Below are 19850 nucleotides of genomic sequence, written 5' to 3' on the forward strand. Positions count from 1 at the left end.
CTTCCCCATTATTATATAACTGCAGGCAGGTGCTTATGTAATGGGAGGGCATGTTTACTCTAGCTAAGCACTTGGCTTGTATGCTGGACAGTTTTAGAAAAGAGTTGAATACAACTGAAGTGAAAGCAAGAAGTAGATCAGAAAGAAATCCTACACAGAACAATGTAGCACTTCTTTCGTCCACTAGTGGCAGAATGGAATGAAAGCCTTTCGAAATCTGTTGCCAACTTTTCAAAGTTGTCTCTTCATAGTGATAACCATTACATTTTTAAAAAGGCCTGCTGCACTTTAATGCAGTTTTACACTAATAAAAAGCACTCAAATGATAATGTTTTATATTTAGCTGTTATCTTTATTTTAATGTGATGATTTTTAGTGGCAGCATACAATAAAATCAAACTTTGTACTGTAGTGTTTAGCACCATATGTCCAAGCTTTCCATGTACTGCAACTCTACCTAGCAACACACCATGCCCCCCCCCCCCCATACCTTTCATTGTGCAAACAGACCATTCAAATCTGTGTTTGTTATTGCTTTTAAAGGGGATGCATAATGCCCTGTATATGAATTCTAATGTGCATAAAGATCCCTGCCATATTTCAGCTAGTATGTGATAATGGTAGCCTAGAGATAGGGGTGTCCTGATACCTGTACTCACCTTTAAGAAGTATTTAAAATCAGCAGGTATTAAATAAATCCATTCATTAATGTGTTGATTGCAAAACAAGAAAAGCTGTCCTACCCTCACTTTTACAATTCAGTACCAATCAAGTTTTCCTCTCATCCATGGCGCTGATATTTTTAGTGCCGTCCTGAGACCGTAAGCTGACGAATCGGTACGGCAGTAAAAATATCGTGCCCCCGGTGACAGGAAAATGCACTTGCAATCGGCTTTTGAAACACTCAGTGCAGAAGTTAATTGCACTGATTGGTACTCGGTTGTAAAGGTGAGTGAAGGACGGCTTTTCCTGTTTTGCAATCAACGTGTTAATGAATGGACATATTTAATACCTGCTGATAAATACTTCTTAAAGGAAATCAGGAGCACAAGTATCAGCACCCCCCTACCTAGAGCGATCTGTTCTGAATTGAAAAGCAGCCTCTTGGCTGGATTTGAACCCGGTCCCTTGTCTATGCCCACAGGCACACTGCTCTACTCACTGTTCACGGTTGGGCGCTTTCCTCAGCTGGTCAGCAGTCACCCGCGCAGAGAAGTTGTAGTACTGCATCACGTTCTGGAAGTAAAGCTCTGACACCACTGTGTACTGGAGTGGAAAGGGAGGAAACAGAGAATTCAAAAGAAATGGACTGAACCGATACAAAACAAACTAGCCCTGGCCGTTTACTCCAGTCAAACCTCCTTAATATCACTCCCGGTCATGCTCACCTTATTATCACCACACGGGGTGTCAGTGGGGACTGATAGTATCATCTCAACAGTCATACAACTGATTTCTACCATCCAAGTATCATTTTGGGAAATTAAAGCATATAGATTTACATGTAACGAAATTCAGCATTGAAATGATTAGGCTATAAATAGCATAACATGGCATGCAGAACACTGTAGTGTGTATGAGTACACCTTTTATGTACCAAAGTTATTATTGCATGTGTAAAAAACACAGTTGTAAGGAATGCCAGACCAAGTTCTTTGAGTTCCCATTCAATGTACATAGTATTTTAAAATGGGCTCATCGTCATAAGGAATAGTTTGAAATCAGGCCCAATGATGCAAATAAGAGTAAGAACATGGTCCTAACTCCTGTACACTGTCACAGCACCCCCTACCTCTCGTCGGTGCTGTTGATGCTTCAACACCTCTTCTGTGTTTAAATGCAAGCTTTCTACCTTTTTCTATTTTTCTGGTAATTTAGTTTTCCATAGTGCTAATAGAAATTATAAGGATATATATATATATATATATATATAGATATATCTTTGGGATAATTTTCCAATACCACTGCTATCGTCTTCCAGTAACTAACAGATCCCTTTGTTTTACTTACGTCATTAAACACTTTATCCAGCTCCTTGGAATCCATGATGAATTTGGGGTACCCAATCATATTGTAGATTGCATCGGCCTATCAAAGACAATTTGAGAGATTTAGGTGTAGAAAAGAGAATTCCAGTCACCCTTTTTTGTGCAGTTGCACTTCAGCAACATAAGGTGGCAGTGTTGAGCTGTAAACAAGGTTGACAACAGCACAAAGAAAGCATTTAAATTTAGTGCTAATGATACATATGTATACTCCTTCATATTTAGCCTCGCTTCAGTTACAAACATACACAGTTAACAAGCTCAGGTGTGTCTTATTAATCCTAGTAAAAACCAGGAATGGATCAAACTGCTATGCAATGGTGGTCTTCCCTGATGAATAGGCTTCTTTACAATAGCATTATAGTTGCCGTGACTGCAGTGCACACTGGGAACAGGAGTTTTAGACAGCAGGTGTTCTTTAAATATTCGGTGAGGCTTTGATAAACAGTATCATACCTTTTCCTTAGCAGCTTTCCTGGTCTCCACATCCATCCAGCCCACGTACTGCAGACTGTCTTCGAAGGCTGTTTTAATTTGAGTAATCATCTCTTCAGCCTGGTGTTGAGAATTGGTTGTTGGTAGATTAAAGCACAGTGATTTACCATTCCCTACTCTGTTTTACTACCACTCCCTTGTGACTGATCTTACTTAACATTCTGTCACATTGCGTCCAAACTACACTAGTGTTTGAGGGACTGGAAGGAAGCGTGGCTCACCCATATATCTGGATCTTGTTAAACCCTGGTACAGCATGTTTTTTTCATGGTTCTTATAACATGGCTTGATTTGGCCATCATGTACCATTATTAACAATTGTATATTTGGCCATCATGTACCATGATTAACAAGTGTGGTATATGGCACCACAGCCAAAACACATTCACTTGAGAGATTGGGCAGCAATGTGGTTGCCTGGTAACTGCTGGAACTGGGAGGTAGGGTGGCCAAGTTGTTAGGGTGGCAGGTCTGGATGGCAGCATTACCCAATAGTTACAGCTTATGGACATGGATACTGTGTGACCTAGTGGTAATAACAGAAGGTCTGGGAGGCTGTGTGAACTACTGGTTAGAGCCGAGAAGCTGGGAGGCAGGGTGGCATAGTGGTTAGAGAAAATGGCCTGGGAGGTGCTTAGAGATGATGGACTGGGAGGCAGTGTGGCCCAGTGGTTAGAAATGTGAGACTGGTCAATGTCAATGATTCTCTGAAAGGGACAGGTATGAGGAACACTTACAATCTTCTTGCTGTCTTCTGCGAAGGTGGCCTTCACAAACATGGCTCCCAGTGCGAATCCCAGGGCGCTGTCCGTGTCACTAACACACAGCTTCCACCGGGGGGTGCAGCTCTGAAACACACATGAGGAGGGTCAGGGTTAATGCACAGCACTGCTGTCACAGCAAACAGGGCTTACATGTCATCCACCTCCCTCTCACCTTCTTCATCCCATACATGACCTCAAGAAACTTCTCCTCTGCGTCCTGAAATCTGTGGTCCAGGCTGGAGGCAGTCTTGCGCACAACATTCAGGATCATGTAGTTATTGAGGATGCTAGGGAGGGCAGGACAGTAACAGGAAGGGTGAACGCTGAGAGCGGACTGAGGAGACAGAGGCAGCCAGTGAAAAATGCCACTGAAAAATGAGCTAAATAGGCTCTTCAATATAGAGGTGTTAATTTCCGGTTGATTTTCTAAAGGTTTAAATTAACATATTGGGAAAGTTTGTAACTGAACAGAACAGCCCTGATAATATAATAAGCCATCACCTTTTATAATTGACTGCAGCACGTATTTGTGTGCAATACTGTATGCGCACAGCATTTACTTGTATATGGAAAAGACTGTGAAGAATATGAAATAAAATAGGCCTAAAATGAACACTTACAATTTTGCAGGGTTGGGGGTCCTTTTAATCAATTCCAACACATCATTGATCAGAATTTCAATTCGCAGTATTCTGTTAAAATGAGCTTCTCACAGTGGCAACAAAAGTAATCATATTGAAGTCACTGTCAATTTGAACCAATTCAACAGGCTTTAAATGAAAGCAGTTGAACAATCACAACAATTTACATGTCTCTAAAATATCCATTCCAATTCCTTCGAAGGAACTGCAATAGGAATTGGAATTGAAAACCAGGAATTGACCCCAATCCAGCTGCTAGTAAACACTAAGGCTGAGAGCGATACTTGGCCTGCACGTTTTTGACGGTGTTTAACATTTAAACCAACAATCCTACTTAAACGCATTTTTATTGTATTGTTTTCCCAAAACAATTTCCTTGCATGTCAAAATATGATGCCATAACCCATTCTGAAATTAAATCTGTTTCCTAAATAATATTTACTTTTCATAGAACATGTGCCTTAAACTGGGAGCTTTAACTTAAATGAATGGGCTCAACGCCACTAAATAAGGGATAGTTCAAAATGAAGCACAATGATGCCAACAGGAGTAAGACAATGGTCCTAACTCCTGTACAGCTGGCACAGCGTGCCCCCCCCCACCTCTTGTCGGTGGTGTTGATGAGATCCGAGACTCTCTGCAGGTACTCTGGTGCGTAAACGACCACCGGCTCCGAATCGTTCAGCTGCACAGGGGCAAACACAGCCGAGAGGAAGGGCATCCAGTCTACTGCCGGGGCCAGAGCCTAGAAAACAGACACGAAATCACAGCTCACTACCGTTCAGAGCATAAGAGAATCGTTTAACACGTGACCGTTCCATAGACCACTCCACACAACACTGCTCCGACACAAGCTCTAGACCAGGGCTGTAACTTTGATATTTGATTCACAGACACAGAAAAAACAAACCTGCTCTTACTTACTATACTACACTGCAGCTGAACTGTTTTAAGCTGATGCCCATTTGCCTCAGGCTGTTCTCCCGTGAGTGGATTCGATTTCTAAGGTTCTCAGATTTTAAATGATGTCATACAGACAGGGCACGCAAGCCAGAACGAGTGCACGCACATGCAGCGGGTCCTCGTTGTACAGGGTGACAGATCTAAATACTGTCAATGTTTAAACAAGAAGACTTTGACAAAACTAAAACTGTGGGGGAGTCTCTTTACATTATATTTGTTTTACTAATAACTAAAATCACAGGTTTTTACAGTTTTACAATATTAAAATGGTATCTGTAGATTCGCCACTGTGTCTATCAACTGAATCCTGTCCACCAGGTAGACAGACAGACAGACAGACAGACAGACAGACAGACATGACCAGCGCATAAAGGGACCCCATTTTTTTAATAAGAATCCTAAAAAACAACATTTGTTCAGGCCCCGTACCATAAAAAACATGAAATCACCCATCAACCCACATGGTAGCCTTTTGTTTGACACCTTATTCAGTGGTACTCAATTTTGGCCCTTGAGATCCATTCCAGTCTTTATTCCAAGCAGGTCCTAAATTAGTGAATCGCCTCTTAGCAGGTTCAATCTTATGAGCATTGTGTTTGAACACAAACAATAATAGACCACACCGCGCTGACTGTCACAAAAGGTGCGGGATATGTCTTAAATAACATGGTTGCAATCTCAGGAGTCAGTTAGCAGTTGGAATGCATTAGAAATTTGTATACAGTAGAAGGCTTATCGAAAATGTCCAACTTTTTTTTTTTTTTTTTTTTGCAAATTCTCAGCGGCACCACCTGCTAAAATTAGCTTGTCACAAATGCAGCTAACTTGGGTGCTGCTTTGTGGAGCAATACTAAAAGCACACATGCACAGTGGCATTCCGGACGAGCTAGATGTCCATTCCCATTAATCAGCATGAATCCAGACGGGAAGTCAACCTTCGGAGCTTCTGACTGTCCTTGTCTACGACTGCTGTAAATACAATGCAACTGTTCAACCTGTTTTTACAAGTAAATATTTCTGAATTGCAGTATTTAAGTGGCTCACAACAGCATATGCTACTTTTCAATTTGTTTGCACTAAACGTTTTATGGTAAGCATGTTGTAAATGCTGTAGCACTGAGTGTGTTTAAAGATTGGTTTTACTTTAATAGATAAACAGGTGTTGATGCTGGCTGTGTTTTATTAACATGTTTAACAGAATAGCAAACGAATGCATGGCTTCCATTTACAGGGGTTACTGTTTTTTTCACTATAAAAACTGTTCCAGTGCCACTGTTAGGAAGTTTTGCCCAGTCAAGCCAGGGACTCTCCCTTTCAACACACCTCTGGCAAGTCCCTTACCGTACCACTCACTTAACTAAAAGCAGCGTCTCCAAGCAACAGAGGAAACAGAACCCAGGCATCAGCAATGAAAATAAACAGTGACAGGTGTTGCACTAAAAGCAACCTTAGCTGTAAGTATTTCGATGTGAAGTTTAAACAAAGAACAGACATTGGAAGAAGTACAGAACTGTTCACGTAATACACTATGACTGATACCTACACACAGTATGGCTTTTTTCAAGAACACCGGGGCTTAAAAGGAATACTTTGTATAATTAATGTTTCTTTCATGTGTGTTCCATATCATTCTCTGTCGCTGATTAAGCACAGATCAATATTAATTTGCCATACTTACCTTGACAAACAAAAAATACTTCAGAAAAGAAGTGAGGTGGGGAAGCAGGTCAGTATTGCACAATACTGCACCAGTATGCTTCCCCTAACTCCCCACATTCATCCTTGTCTTTTGAGGAGCAATTTAAATACTTAAACAGTAAGCCTGGCAAATAAGAATCAAAACAAAAACAGTCTCACCAGGTGTCTGGCCAGTAGGGTCCCCTGTAGCTCGAGTAGGAGAAACAGCCCCTGCCGGTTTTTGTCTCCCTGACCTGGGGGAGCCAATGTGACGCTCCCTCTGGAATTCCCAGTGAAGACCGGTAACTTCGCATAGCCAGGACGCTCCCCTGCGCTTCCCTGACTGTACGACAACCTGCACCCCACACTGCCGTGCTTTTACTGGATGACCCACTTTAAATTGCACATTGTAAGACTGTGGCCGACAGTGTGGCACGTTCCCCCTAATTCTCTGGTGGAAGGCAGCCTCACCTGCAGCTCTCTGGCCTTGACTTTGTGGTAGATGAGCTCCTCATCTCTGCGCTCCTCCTGAGGAATGGTGATGTTGGCGAGGGTTGTCTCCAAGTCCAGGACCTGCTGCATCTGCTCCCGTGTCGAGGCCTCCTCTCCCCCCAGGAGCACGCCCAGCTCCACCATGAAGTTCAGGTAGGCCGTCAGTATCTGCCGGGAACACAGTCTTACAAAGGACGTTGCACATTGTTTTAAAAGAGCAAGTAGCTTTTCTTCATTCTTCTGACATTTTCTTAATTTGTCATTTACTGACCCTTATGATTTTTTTGCAATCATTCTGAGTGCTTCTTTTTTTTTTAATATTCTTTTTGTCGAGTGTTTTTATAGAAGAGCTAGTAAACATTTACTTTGGATAATGTTAACTTTACCTACAACAGTAATGCCTATCTATGCATGCGTACATATATATACAACAGACAACTAGAACTGAAGAGAAGCTCTTGAACTCAAAGTCAGATTAGACCATGTGTATTGATTTTAGACAGACGAGATTATGCAGGATTCCAGAATAGAGAGGTTCTGAATTACAGAGGGGTTCCCGCTGTTAATTTCAGTAGTGATTTGGTTGGGAAGAGGGGCTGATTAGACAGGTTTTCACTGTAAACACGATATCTGAGTACAGCAGTTTGGGACATTTTGAATATTACATTTATTCATTTTGATTCATGTTGTCTTTTTGCTCACCAAAAGCATTGCTCATAAGAACACAATTACATTCCATTAGAAAGTGGGTCACAGATGCTTTTTTAGTTTTTTGCAGAGGGAAATGTGATCTTCAGCACATTGTAATGAATAGGAATATCTACAGAAATATCTGGGTCAATGTGCAAGAACCCGCAAGACCTCCACCCCTACCTTCTCATTGACAGTCTTGTTGAGGTAGTAATCTCTAGAGGGCAATCCCAGGCCCGACTGGTCTACCTGAAAGAGAAAAGACCCTGATTACTGAGGAATAAACAAGCATGACTGCAGAGGTCAATTTAAAGAACACATACACCTTAAAGGGATCAACTTCATTTCCATAACATGCAACATCTCACCTGTTTAATGCCTTCATATGATTCTATCTTAGAGTTATTTACATGTCTGTTTTTAGCCACTGAGTCTGCTTCTGAAAAGACTCCTATAAAAGTGCGATGGTTTGTGAATTACCACTAGGGGTGCGCATTTGTAAATTCTGCCCGATTGTATATAGAGATTTTTTCTTTTACAAACTCCCAGTTGCCACATTTCCAGAGCTCTTTGTGGTCATTTCTTTAACAACACTTTAGTTTTAGGAGTCTTTTCAGAAGTAGCTTCTTGAAATAAAGAAACATGCAAGAAATGAACCCTAACATATAGCTGTGCGGGGGAAGGTAGTGGAAGGTCTATACACACCTGGATGACGTTGCTGTTGGAGTTCTTGGCGTCTGTGCTGACGTACACAGAGAAGAAGGGCGAGGTGCGGTATTGCGCAGAGACGATGCGCAGCACCTCCTGGAAGTTATCTTTATCCCAGCGACCAGTCACATTCCAGCCCCCAGTCTGAAAAGCACAGAAGCACGCCCATCAGAAAGCACCTAACCGAACGGATTTACTACAGGGGTACTTATTTACATCAGGGTGGAACACAATACTTCAGAGACAGGTGTAATGTGAACCTTTTCAATCTACTCTTTCTGACATAGCGAATCTAAGTGCAAGTCCAGCTAAAATCACCTAACAAATCTTGGAGCATCCTTTATAAAAGCTTCCCACGGTAAATGTGCAGTTTTCCCAAGCTTTTCCCCATGTCCCCATTTTTTTGCTATGTCTTAATTTGCTTTACCACACATTCCTATCTGTGCTTTACAATGCTTAGCTATGCCTTAATACACTTTACTATAGTTTTTAATATGGGCAACGTTTTTTTTTTTTTCAGAAACAAGATATATTGCAAGTGACCCAGATATCTGAGAGCAGTCCTGTAGAGTGCAGAGGTGCAGGGGTGCATTGTGGACCTGGTCTCTGCACACTCACCTGGTTGATCAGGTCTTTGAGTGGTTGTGCTCCCAGCTCCTCTATCTTCTGCTCGTTCATACAGGACTGGAAGTACCTCTGTGCTTTGCGCTCTGCCTCGCTCGTCCCGTTCATGGTGGTGTTCTCTGACGGAGAAGGAGATGCACACTCTTACCCTGGCTCTGGAGCCTGTCCCTTGTAACATGCATGTTTTATTTCAAGGGTCAAAACGGGAGATTCCATACAAAATATAGGATATCATTTCTAGTGGAAATTACCAGTTGGTAGAAATGGCAAATATAATAAATGCAGGACACTCAGTAAGCATTTTGTATGTGTAAATTAATAATGAAAGTGAATGCAGCTAACAAACTAATACCAAAAATCAGTTATGGTACTGAAATGTGTGTTATATAGGTCTCAAATTGGGTAGTTTTGAATGAAACACATTTTATAGTATGCATATTTGAAAATAAAAATAATATCTGGTACTACACTAGGTTAAATAAATCTGTTTGCAAACCGTGCTTTCAGATACTGTTACACTTCCTTAGTCATTTCCCAATGGCTAATGTGCCTTCAGCCTTGAACATGCTTTGACCAAAGAGACACCGGTGAGGTTAGGTGACGTGAAATGGCCAAGTTAGTCTAATAAATGTTCTCAGGGTAAGGCAAGAAAACTGGGAACTTTATTTAAACTTAGCACCAGACATGTTTTAAAATGATAATATGTGTCTGTTATAACATGTGTTTCTTTCAACATTGCACATTTAAGTTTTCTGTAGCTAATGGAAGGAAACAGGCAGGATTTGTGGAATTAGTTTGTTTGCTATAATCGCCTGAAAGTATGGAGTTGAATACAAGCGCTGTGCAGATACTCAGATTTCCAAGTGATTCCCTTGAACATGTTTTATGTCATATTCTCATTTGAAACTATACTTTGCTCATAATTAAGCAAGTCCCAATCAATAACAATAATAAATCTGTCTAATATCTTGCCAGACCCTATCTATCTCAGATTATTTGTCTTCCCTTTGTTTCATCAGTTTGATATAACATCCATTATATTTATTTTCTAAGCAGTTTCAATTACTCTCATTCAAAGCTTGTGTTTTCCACATTCCATGATCCAAGAGCCAATCACCGGAAGAGCACTTATAAAACAAGGCAGGGATTGAGATGGAGGTTCAACAGACACAAGCTTGGAGAATGATATGCACTGCCCTGTCCACTACTCTGGCTCCTGAGGGCCACAGAAGGGAAGGCTACTGCAGTGATTCTGTAGCGGAGATCCCTGCTGCCCTCGTGTTCCTCCCCTCACCGAGCAGGTGTTTTATGATGGCTTGGTTGTGCTCCCACAGGTTGTTGAAGGTGCCCCAGCGGGAGTGGCCATCGGGCAGGGGGTTGGCCTGCGCCCAGCCCCCGCAGGCAAAGGAGTAAAAGTCTTGGCAGGGGTCCACAGTGCGGTCCAGAGAGCCCAGGATAGAGCTAGCAACCTTGATACAGGACTCAGACAGGCAGAGTTGGGGTTGAGCTGGAGGAGGAGAGAGGTGGGAGAGACAGCATCACAGGCTGCCCTGTACTGTCCATGGGTTTAAGATGAATCTTTTCCATTTAAAGTTAAATGACAAATATTTAAATTAGTCTTTCTCAATACCTATCATTGCACAGGGTTCCTCAAGTGATTTCATTACTGATTGATAGGTATTCAACGTTTACAGCAGTGTATGGTCATACATGATCCCGTACAAGCCAGTTTCATCATGGGGATTTCAATATGGGTTTCGGTTAGATTGTAAACATTCTTTTCAAAGCCTCATGCTTGATTGACACAGTGCCAGCTAGGCTTCTGTTAGTGCTACTGCAATTGAGACTCATTCGCGGTTACTGATTTTCCGCTGGGAGTCTGGGATATTGAAATGTTGGATGTTTATAGGTGGAAATAAAAGGGGAAACCATTCCCAAAGAAGGGAGCGCTTCCTCTTCGGAATTGCTTGGCGTCACAAATCTGGACATGCGAGTCCCTGGAAAGTTAGTAGGGATATTCTCTTGTGCCAATGTCAATACCACCCAAGCTATGAAAACACCACGAGAGGACGGTGGAGAATACACAGCCTGATAGCCAAGCTGAACTAACAGCCTTTGTGACAGAAGTGTGCACTACTGATTATTATAGGAAATCTAGGGTATGGCTACAGATATTGTTAAAGAGTAAGCAGCAGGGTTCCGAAAAATATAGCGTTATACATCCCCACGTGCTGCTCTAGTGCACTGTTTGACACGTGAGCAATAATCTTTGCACTATTAGTGCACTAGAGTGCCCATATTGTAAAGAGCTTTGAAACAGACTTTAAAGTTGTAAGTGTAAAAAGTTGTCAGGATGTTAACAGTGAAAAAAAAAAATCACAGATACATTATTTAAACAGTTGTAGCAACACGTGGGAACATGGGACGCTATATTTTTCAGAACCCCTCTACTTACTCTTTAATGCTAATGGTACCTGTATGACCACTAGGGGCGCATGGGGTGACTCCAGCCAAGTTAAAGGGGTAATACAGCCAAGACTTTAAAACAAACTAGACTTCTGTCTCATCAGCATAGCAAATCATTTAAATCCATTTACTCTGCTACCACACACAGGTATTTGGACCCTACCAGACACCTGGACCTCCCTTTGCTGCACATTAGACCCTAAAGCCTGGGTAATAAATCCTTTAACCAGCCTGGAATTCCATGGCTTTCCCTTGTTGGGTTCTATTCATAAATTCCTGACTAGAAGGTTTAGAATTCTACCGAGCATTTAAACATGACGCACACAATGGGAACTCGTCCCAACGGCCATTTTGAATGTCAGGGAAGAAGTTAGTCTCCATGAACTCCTATGCTTTGAAAGTAAGAATTTTTTTTTTTTTTTTTTTTTAAGTTTTATCAATGTGTGCTTCTGTGAGGAGAGTACAAGGGTGAAAGAAAAATGGTTCCTCTTTGAAAAGCACCACAACCCGTTTCTCCCTGGTGCTTTGCTTTCAAACAAGGAATCTGGTGAGCTTTCTTTAACATACCGGTCTTGTATTGTCATTAAACTACAAGAAAGTGGAATTCTGAGGAAAGAAAAACATGAAAAAGCTGGCTTGTATAGGCATGGACTACAGATTGAGTTACCCAGATAGCATCTGACTACATTTTTACATAAACTTGAACCTCAAGAAACCTGAAATCATTCGGCAGTTCATGCCTTTAAGGTTTATCTGGTTTTGTGAAAGCCTATTTAATGCAAGCCAAACAGGGTTGTGGTTTTGTGATAAGGCCTACTGTCCATTGGGGCATTCATTGAGACCACCAGGTTTATTTTACTTCTGACTGTATTTGAACCTCAAGAACGGCTAGTGCATTCCCCAGTCACCAATTGTGTAATGTTTCAGAGGGACTGGTTCCAAAACCAGGCCGGATAAGTTTGGATTCCTGTAAATATATTTTTGTGGTTCTGCATGTAGACAGTACGCCCAGTGTCACTTACCATTCCTGTAGCGCAGGCCCAGAACGAATATACAGGACAGCAGACAGACAGACAGCACTCCCACGATTACTAGCAGCTTCTTCTCAACGTGCGTCCGGTCTGACCAGCATCTCCGACTGCGGCTCGGGCCACCAAAACTTACCTAGACACCCAGACAGACAGGGGATCAAGTTCAATAACATTTTCAGTGCCTTGTGCACGAGGCCTTGTCATTTTACGGTCTTTAAATGAGGTCTTGTCATAAATTTACTGTTACAAATAAAGGTTATAACAGCATCTTATTTTAATAATTGTGGTCTCTTTAAAAGCACTCTGCCTTTATCTGGGGAAATATACTTATTTGACAGCGCAGAGACTGGAAATAAAAAAAAGGTGTTATGAAAAAGCCGTTTCTGAAATCCTGTTATACCAGGCACAGGTTCTCGCTGGCTTCTCGGGTGGAGGCGTACGTTTGCAGGAGAGAGCCAGATGCTCTACCTGAGCTGTGCTAGCTATTGAGTTGTGAGGAACTGCAGCTGGGCATTGGTCAGCAGCAGATCCCTAACCAGCAGGTATGCGTGTCCCAGTGGAGCGTCACATTATAAAAGGGGAGGAGCTGAGACATTGGGGTTCTTCTGAGAGCCAGGACACGATCAGTCTCCGTTACCAACAGAAAGAAAAACCAAAGCCACTGATCACCGTGTGGGGAACCAGGATCACGGTTTTATCGTCTGAAAAGGGACAGAGATTAGTTTAGGGATATTTAAGTCCCACTTGAACAGATCGTTTGGGAGTGTGTCAGTGAGGAGAGTCTTGTTTGCTTTTGTACACTTGTGTGTGTCACTGTTCCCCTATCACTGCTGGTATTGCCCCAGGATTGCTGTTGCTCTGTAAATGAGTGTGTGGCGTAGTCAACAGGAACTTCTGAGTCTCTCTATTTGTCAGTGGATAGCCAGAAATCTTTATTTTACCACTGCGCCCAATGTTTTCTCTGAGATGACATCCATAGGTGTGTGTTGATAATCCCATTTTCTCAGTAATAACCTTTAAGAAGTATTTGTCAGCAGGTATTAAATAAATCAAAAACACAATTATTTATTAATGTGTGGATTTCAAAAACAAGAAAAGTCGCCCTTCCTCAACTTCTGAATTCAGTGTTTTAAATGCCAATTAGAAGAAAGTTTTGCTCTTATTCAGGGCACTGGCAAGGGCTGTAAACTGGCAATGGAAATATGTTGCAAAACTAGCAAAGGCAACTGATTCATCACATAAATGTGCCAGCTACTACTGTGGAAACTGGGATATGTATTTCTTTCTCAGAGAAAACACCTTGCCTAGGACTACAATAACGCAATTCACTGCAGAGATGACGTGTTCCAAGGAAATTAAGTAAAAAACACAAATACAAGTTACATATTTGTTTTCAATTGATGCTCAATAAATTGTGTAAACAAGGGAAACCGAGGGGCCGCATTGTTTTGTGTTGAGAAATTAACACGTGTTGTTCAATTACATTTTTACCTAACAACTTCAAACTTCTTAAAAGGTAATAACTAAAAAAATACAAGTAAATCAGCAGACACCTAATACTTGAATGGTGTGTGCTTGGAATTCGTTTTGACAAATGTTCTTTCCATGGCACAGCAGATGAGCACCAAAGTGAGTGGCAGTAAAAACTAAACGTAAAAGGGTTACAGGCAACTAATTCCATTGCAGGTGGTGCACCTCACTATGGCATGAAGGCCTCACACATGCAATGTTATTATTATCCTGTACCTTACTTTCAGTTAGACTGTCACTGGCTGCAAAGCATTCCAGTCATTAGAGGAAGCAGATTTAACCCCTTCCTTACAGTCACTGAACAAGCAGATGCTTTTTAAAACGACCGACATCGACACGACCCTTAGAAAAGTACCCCACAGTAAAATCATAGCAGAGTGTAATAAAGCAAAGAGCAAGCACAGCCAATTACAGACAAGCATTGTAAAGCATGAGAAAACTGGCTGTGCAGAAATACCATGGTAAACTGTTACTGTTTGCAGGAATCAAAACCAAAAAAAAAAGGGGGTTTTGTCATAACTTTCAAATTCAAAGGCAATACACTTCGTAAACTGGTGTGCAACCTGTATGGGATACATATTGAAACTGGAGGGAGACACAGTTACATTCTACACAAGAATGGAGGGGACAAAGCCTTCCCCACCTTATCACACATTCTAGGACACTGTTAAAGAATGTGAGACTCTGGAGGCAGATTCTTATCTCGGTTACTATGGGAACATGGTGTGACTGACGATGACATCACGGCAGGTAAACATCCAGCACTCCTGAAGGGGTGAGACATCATGGTCCTGCTTGTGCAACCCAAACATCAACCTCACAGCACTGGAGCTACACTGCAGGCCCGCTCTATCCAATGCTGCTGTAGCCATTGCATGATTTATTACATAGGAAAACAATGGTGGTCATTCAAAATGAGATAGTTCTACATACTGAGCACCACGCTACAGATAATATAGAAAAACGCAGACTCTTCACATTGTGGTCCAACATTTTAAGGAAGACATTTCCCAACTGCAATTCTAGGTTACCAATTCCAAAGGGTCACTGAAGGTCAGTTCTGTTACTTATATTGTCCACTTCAAGAATACTACAACATATTTGATTTCTACTGCCTTCCTAACCTGCAGATTTTAGTTATATTATTAAACTGGAAAAGTGTTTTAAATTAAAAAAAGAAGCATGGCTTAGTAAAGCTGGCTATAAGGGGAGAAAGGTGGCCAGAAAACCAATAGCTATTGAGCATGGCGTTTCCTATAGACATTGTCCATTGATTTATCCTATTATATTATGTGTGAGTCATTGTGTAAATTTATTAACCTCAAAGAGGCTAAAAATGAAAAAACAAACAAAAAAACCCTGATACACTAGTTATTTATTAAATACTTTCACTTACACAATGTGCACTGATGATGCACATCATTTAATTATTATATAGAGTGACCTGAACGTTGATATTTAAGGAACAATTTACTTTTATAGCAGGCTGTGCAGGTTTCTGCCATTGGTATTCGAAGTCAAGGGGCGTCTATTTTAAAGATCTAACCAGTGGCGGATCTAATTACTGCCTGTCCAGCTCTAGATTCAGTCTGCTGATGTTTAACCACTGCAAGTTACTAAGCAGAACTGAAGAGCCACTTCTGAACTCACACTCAAAAGCACATAAACACAGACTTACCAAAAACAAAAAACACAATGTTCTAGTCATGGTAATAGAACCACTCAGCAAGATTGCAAATATAAAAAAAGGACAGATTTCAAACCACAGTGCACTAGAGCAGACATTTTGAGAAGAGCTTTGAAACAGACTTTAAAGTTATGAGTGTAAAAAGTTATATGTTAACCATGAAAAGAACAATAACAGGTACACTATATAAACAGGTGTAGCAACATGTTGGGACGTATAACATTATATTTTCGGATAATTACTCTACTTAATTTTGTTACATACTATTGCTCTAAATTATATTTCCATCTTCTAGAGTGCAACAGTGCACCACTAATTTGTCAGGATCCTGTGGGCTTAACATCCTGCAAGAATGAAAATATCTAACCACAAACCATGGCGATGCTCAAAGTGCTAAACAGTGGGAGTAAATGCATACCCTACAGCTAAATGACAGGGTGGGGCATTTGTTCTTAAATTTACCTCAAAAACAGGTCAAGTGAAGGAACGTAGTGAAGCAAGCAAGAAAAAGTGATTGGTTACTGAGGAAGTTGCTTCTGGAAGTATTAGAATTCACTCTTGTTCACAGCAACCAGTTACAGTCACTCTCTGTATTCCTTTATGTGAATTCATGAATGCAAAGACACAGTAGAAGTGCAGCGTTAAAATAGCTGGAGGAGCTGCGAATTCACAGTAGCTTGAAAAAATACTATTAGTACAAAATCAAACATATATTTAGCATAACGTATGCTTTTTTTATACAGGGAAATGTGAGACATAACGATGGTAATAATACATTGGGCAGTTAGGTATTTTTTTGTTAGCTCTTGTTTAAGCTCAAATCCTTGTTGGTACCATTGTGTTAAACTAGACTTTCCGTGAAGCTAATATGCATTTCAAAGTAAGTACTTTTCCAACTTCAGCAGTTCAATTTCAGGTCTACAAGTTAAATCCTGAGCAGCTTTCCGGGTTCAATCACACAAGCTTGGAGATCCTGCTTCAGATCTAGTTTTACATAAGCAGAGGAGAGATTTCGAGATGTCCTACCTGCATCCCGTTAGGATACACGTCATCTATGGGAGAGTCCACAAGGTCATCCTCCTCAAACGTGGTCCTCTTATAGGCAGACATCTGAAGGGTCAAGTGTAGAAAAGACTCTCTTAGTATCTCCATGTTTCAGCAGTATGTGGGCATATATAGCAACCTTACTCTCAGGATTCAGAACCTGTTGAAGTCCGTTGAGCTTCGGAATCCTGCCTGGCTTTTATGCGACAATGGAATCTAGTCTCTGACCACCTCCCCCCCACACCCAACTCCTTTTTAATCTCACCAGGATCTAGGCAGACTTTCTACCCATGTGGGAACTCCTTGCAGTGATTTTCCTGGGAAGCACACTCTGTTTTTAAACAACACCACTTCGGATATCCCAGCGTGGCTACAATGCTACTTATTCCTCAAAAAGTTTTAAATCTTTAAACAAGGGGCTCCTCCGAACAGCTGAACAATACAACTCCAACAAAAACAGGAAGCGCAATTCCTTGATAAACCTTAGCGCAGTGTGCGTGCATTCCACAATGTGGTTCAGCTCGAACTGGGAGGCAACCTGCTGGAGGTAATCCCGCCTTCCCCTTCTCATTCGCCCCCTTGCATTCCGAGCCATTTCACACAGCTCCTCCCCTTCCCACTCCCTGTTGCCCTGGTTACTGTAATCCGAGGGCCCAGAAACTGGGTTGTATCATAAATCCCCACCCCCTGCATGCACTGCTTTGGGTCCCTGAGGGCATATGTTGAAGCCAAGCCCCCAGTTTAGTAAATCCACACACCAGTGATTGACCAAAAAAAAAAAAAAAAAGAAAACAGAGACACACTTCTTTCAGGCTACATACTTTAAAAGTCCTGTAGTAAGAATAAAAGGATAAAGCAGAATAACCTCCCAATCTTGTTTTTTTAAGAAATCCTCCACGTCTGTTTACTACATTTCTCCAAAGTTTTCTTTGGTTCTCATAGCTTTATCATCAAGGACATTAACATTCCTATAAAAACCAGACTCTGTACTAACACCTGAAATCAACTTACAGCTTGTGGTTGGCCTCTTAAAGTGTTCCGCTGATTTTTTTTTCTTGCATCAAATAAGAAAATTGGCTTCCTTTTTTAGTTTGTTGTACCGGTATCTAACAACTGTTTTCTTTGGCACAGACCTTGTTAACTGTTATTAAATACATTTTGGGTACCCAGCACTTGTGGGAAAGACTGTTCAATAAAATCCCTTGCATATTTTTAAAAGAGGAGACTATTTTCTATCCATGGATACCAAGATATTATGTGAGTAAATAGTCTGAGTGAAGTTATCCAGCAACAAACTCCCCCTCCCCAGCTGTGCTGCTTTCCTAGAAAAGGAGAACATTTCGGGGGGACCGTTCTACTTGAGAGATGCTTTGCTCATTAAAATATTTAACATATTTCTAAATAAATTATCTATCCAGTGATACCAGGGTATTTAGTAAGTAAGGGGTCTGAGTGAGGAGACATGGGCAATACAATCCCCACACTTATTCTTGCTGTAAATCATTTGTTTCCAGACTTTTGAACACTTATAGCACAGAACACTGCAATGCATATATTTACAGACGGTGATGCAACAGCCTGATGAACACATTTCATTCATGTACACTATCCAATGCAGTACCTAGTACTAGGTATCGAGTTCCACAGCAAAACAGGCATATTTGCTGTATCAATACTTCCCCGCAAGAGCTTTTTGCATCGTCAGTGTGAGCCAACGATATGATTTCTCATTAGCAGCGGCAGTAAACTAAACCAGCTCATCACAAATCGAGTGTCAGCATGTAGCTCACACAGGTGTTGAAGGGGACAAATAATCAAATGAATCTCACTCTCATACCTTTACTTAAGAAGTAGACAATAACCATCAAGGCTTGTCTCTTGTTAGCACACCATTCTTCCTACAAAGTGTGTGTGGGTGGGTGGGGGGGGTGGGGGGGTTAATTTAAAAGCACAGAATCTAGTCTCTTTTTAAAGGTTCCCAGTGTTCTAGATTCTACTACCTTACCTGGTAGGGTATTCCATGCATTTATAACTCTCTGTGTAAAATAGTGCTTCCTGTCTTCTGTTCTAAACTTTTACTCAATTTCCATTCATGCCCTCTTGTTTTTCTCTGTGCTCAATTTGAAGACAAGTCTTGGGTTCACTTTATCTGTACCATTTATGATTTTAAAGACTTCAGTCCCCTCTTTTCCTATGCTGATTTCATTATTCTAACCTGTCTTCATAGCTCATGCATGAAGTCCTGGGATCAGCCAAGTTGCCCTTCTCTGTACCCTCGAGTGCAATGACGGGTGACCAAAACTATGCTAGCAGGCTCCAGACCTCTTGATATCTTTCCATCGCTGAGTGGAGCTACTGTAGAGCCAGGCCAGGTGCAAACTCCTAGGGTCCACCAGAGGGAGCCAATCCGGCTTGTTGTTACAATTTAGTGAAAAATGGAGATTGGTTAAGCTCTCTTCCACAGCTGACAGAAACGTTTAAACACAATCAATTTCAAATTGATTAGAAATACATGCTAGCTGAGAACATGGACAAATCAGACACAGTATGGATATCCTTAATAGAAATAAAGTTGCACGATTAAGTAATTCACAAATTTGTTTACGTACAGAACTCATAATTTCAGAAGACTGCAGAAAATGCAATAGAAATACTCTGCCATGGCACCAAAACTGCATATGAGAGACAACTGAATGACTCAGTTGTGAACTTGCACAGCAAGGAAATGATGCACAAATACTTGCTAATGCAAATATGAGAAATCTAAAAGCCGGGAAACGGGATCTGGCTAAATGCACATAAAGGAATGTAAAGGAAAGTTTTTATGAATTAATTTCCCGTCTGGTGCAAAAAGGAAACAAAAAACGTTTCAGCAGGATGTGGCAGAATCACAACAAGCTGGTTGAACACATCTGCCATATGTCACACACACACACACACACTTGGGTGTGAATGGACTGGCCCTGAAATGACCGATTCATTGGTTATTCAAC

At 41.2% G+C, this 19850-nt stretch overlaps 1 protein-coding gene across 4 annotated transcripts in view; it reads right to left on the reverse strand.

The window, feature by feature from the left end:
- The window catches only part of LOC121328663 (endothelin-converting enzyme 1-like), a 34431-nt gene that overhangs the window by 2515 nt on the left and 12066 nt on the right, over positions 1-19850 (reverse strand). For 2 of the 4 annotated variants that reach the window (XM_041273576.1, XM_041273578.1), the window contains 13 exons: positions 16840-16923; positions 12588-12729; positions 10394-10606; positions 9094-9218; positions 8473-8619; positions 7951-8016; positions 7057-7245; positions 4548-4690; positions 3477-3591; positions 3278-3388; positions 2502-2600; positions 2011-2088; positions 1163-1266 (listed from right to left, as the gene is read on the reverse strand). In XM_041273576.1, coding sequence (XP_041129510.1) covers positions 1163-1266; positions 2011-2088; positions 2502-2600; positions 3278-3388; positions 3477-3591; positions 4548-4690; positions 7057-7245; positions 7951-8016; positions 8473-8619; positions 9094-9218; positions 10394-10606; positions 12588-12729; positions 16840-16923 — 1616 coding nt within the window. The other 2 variants (XM_041273577.1, XM_041273575.1) reach the window with 2 other exon arrangements.

The sequence above is a fragment of the Polyodon spathula genome, chromosome 16 (genome assembly GCF_017654505.1).
Source record: "Polyodon spathula isolate WHYD16114869_AA chromosome 16, ASM1765450v1, whole genome shotgun sequence".
Classification (NCBI taxonomy): Eukaryota; Metazoa; Chordata; class Actinopteri; order Acipenseriformes; family Polyodontidae; genus Polyodon; species Polyodon spathula.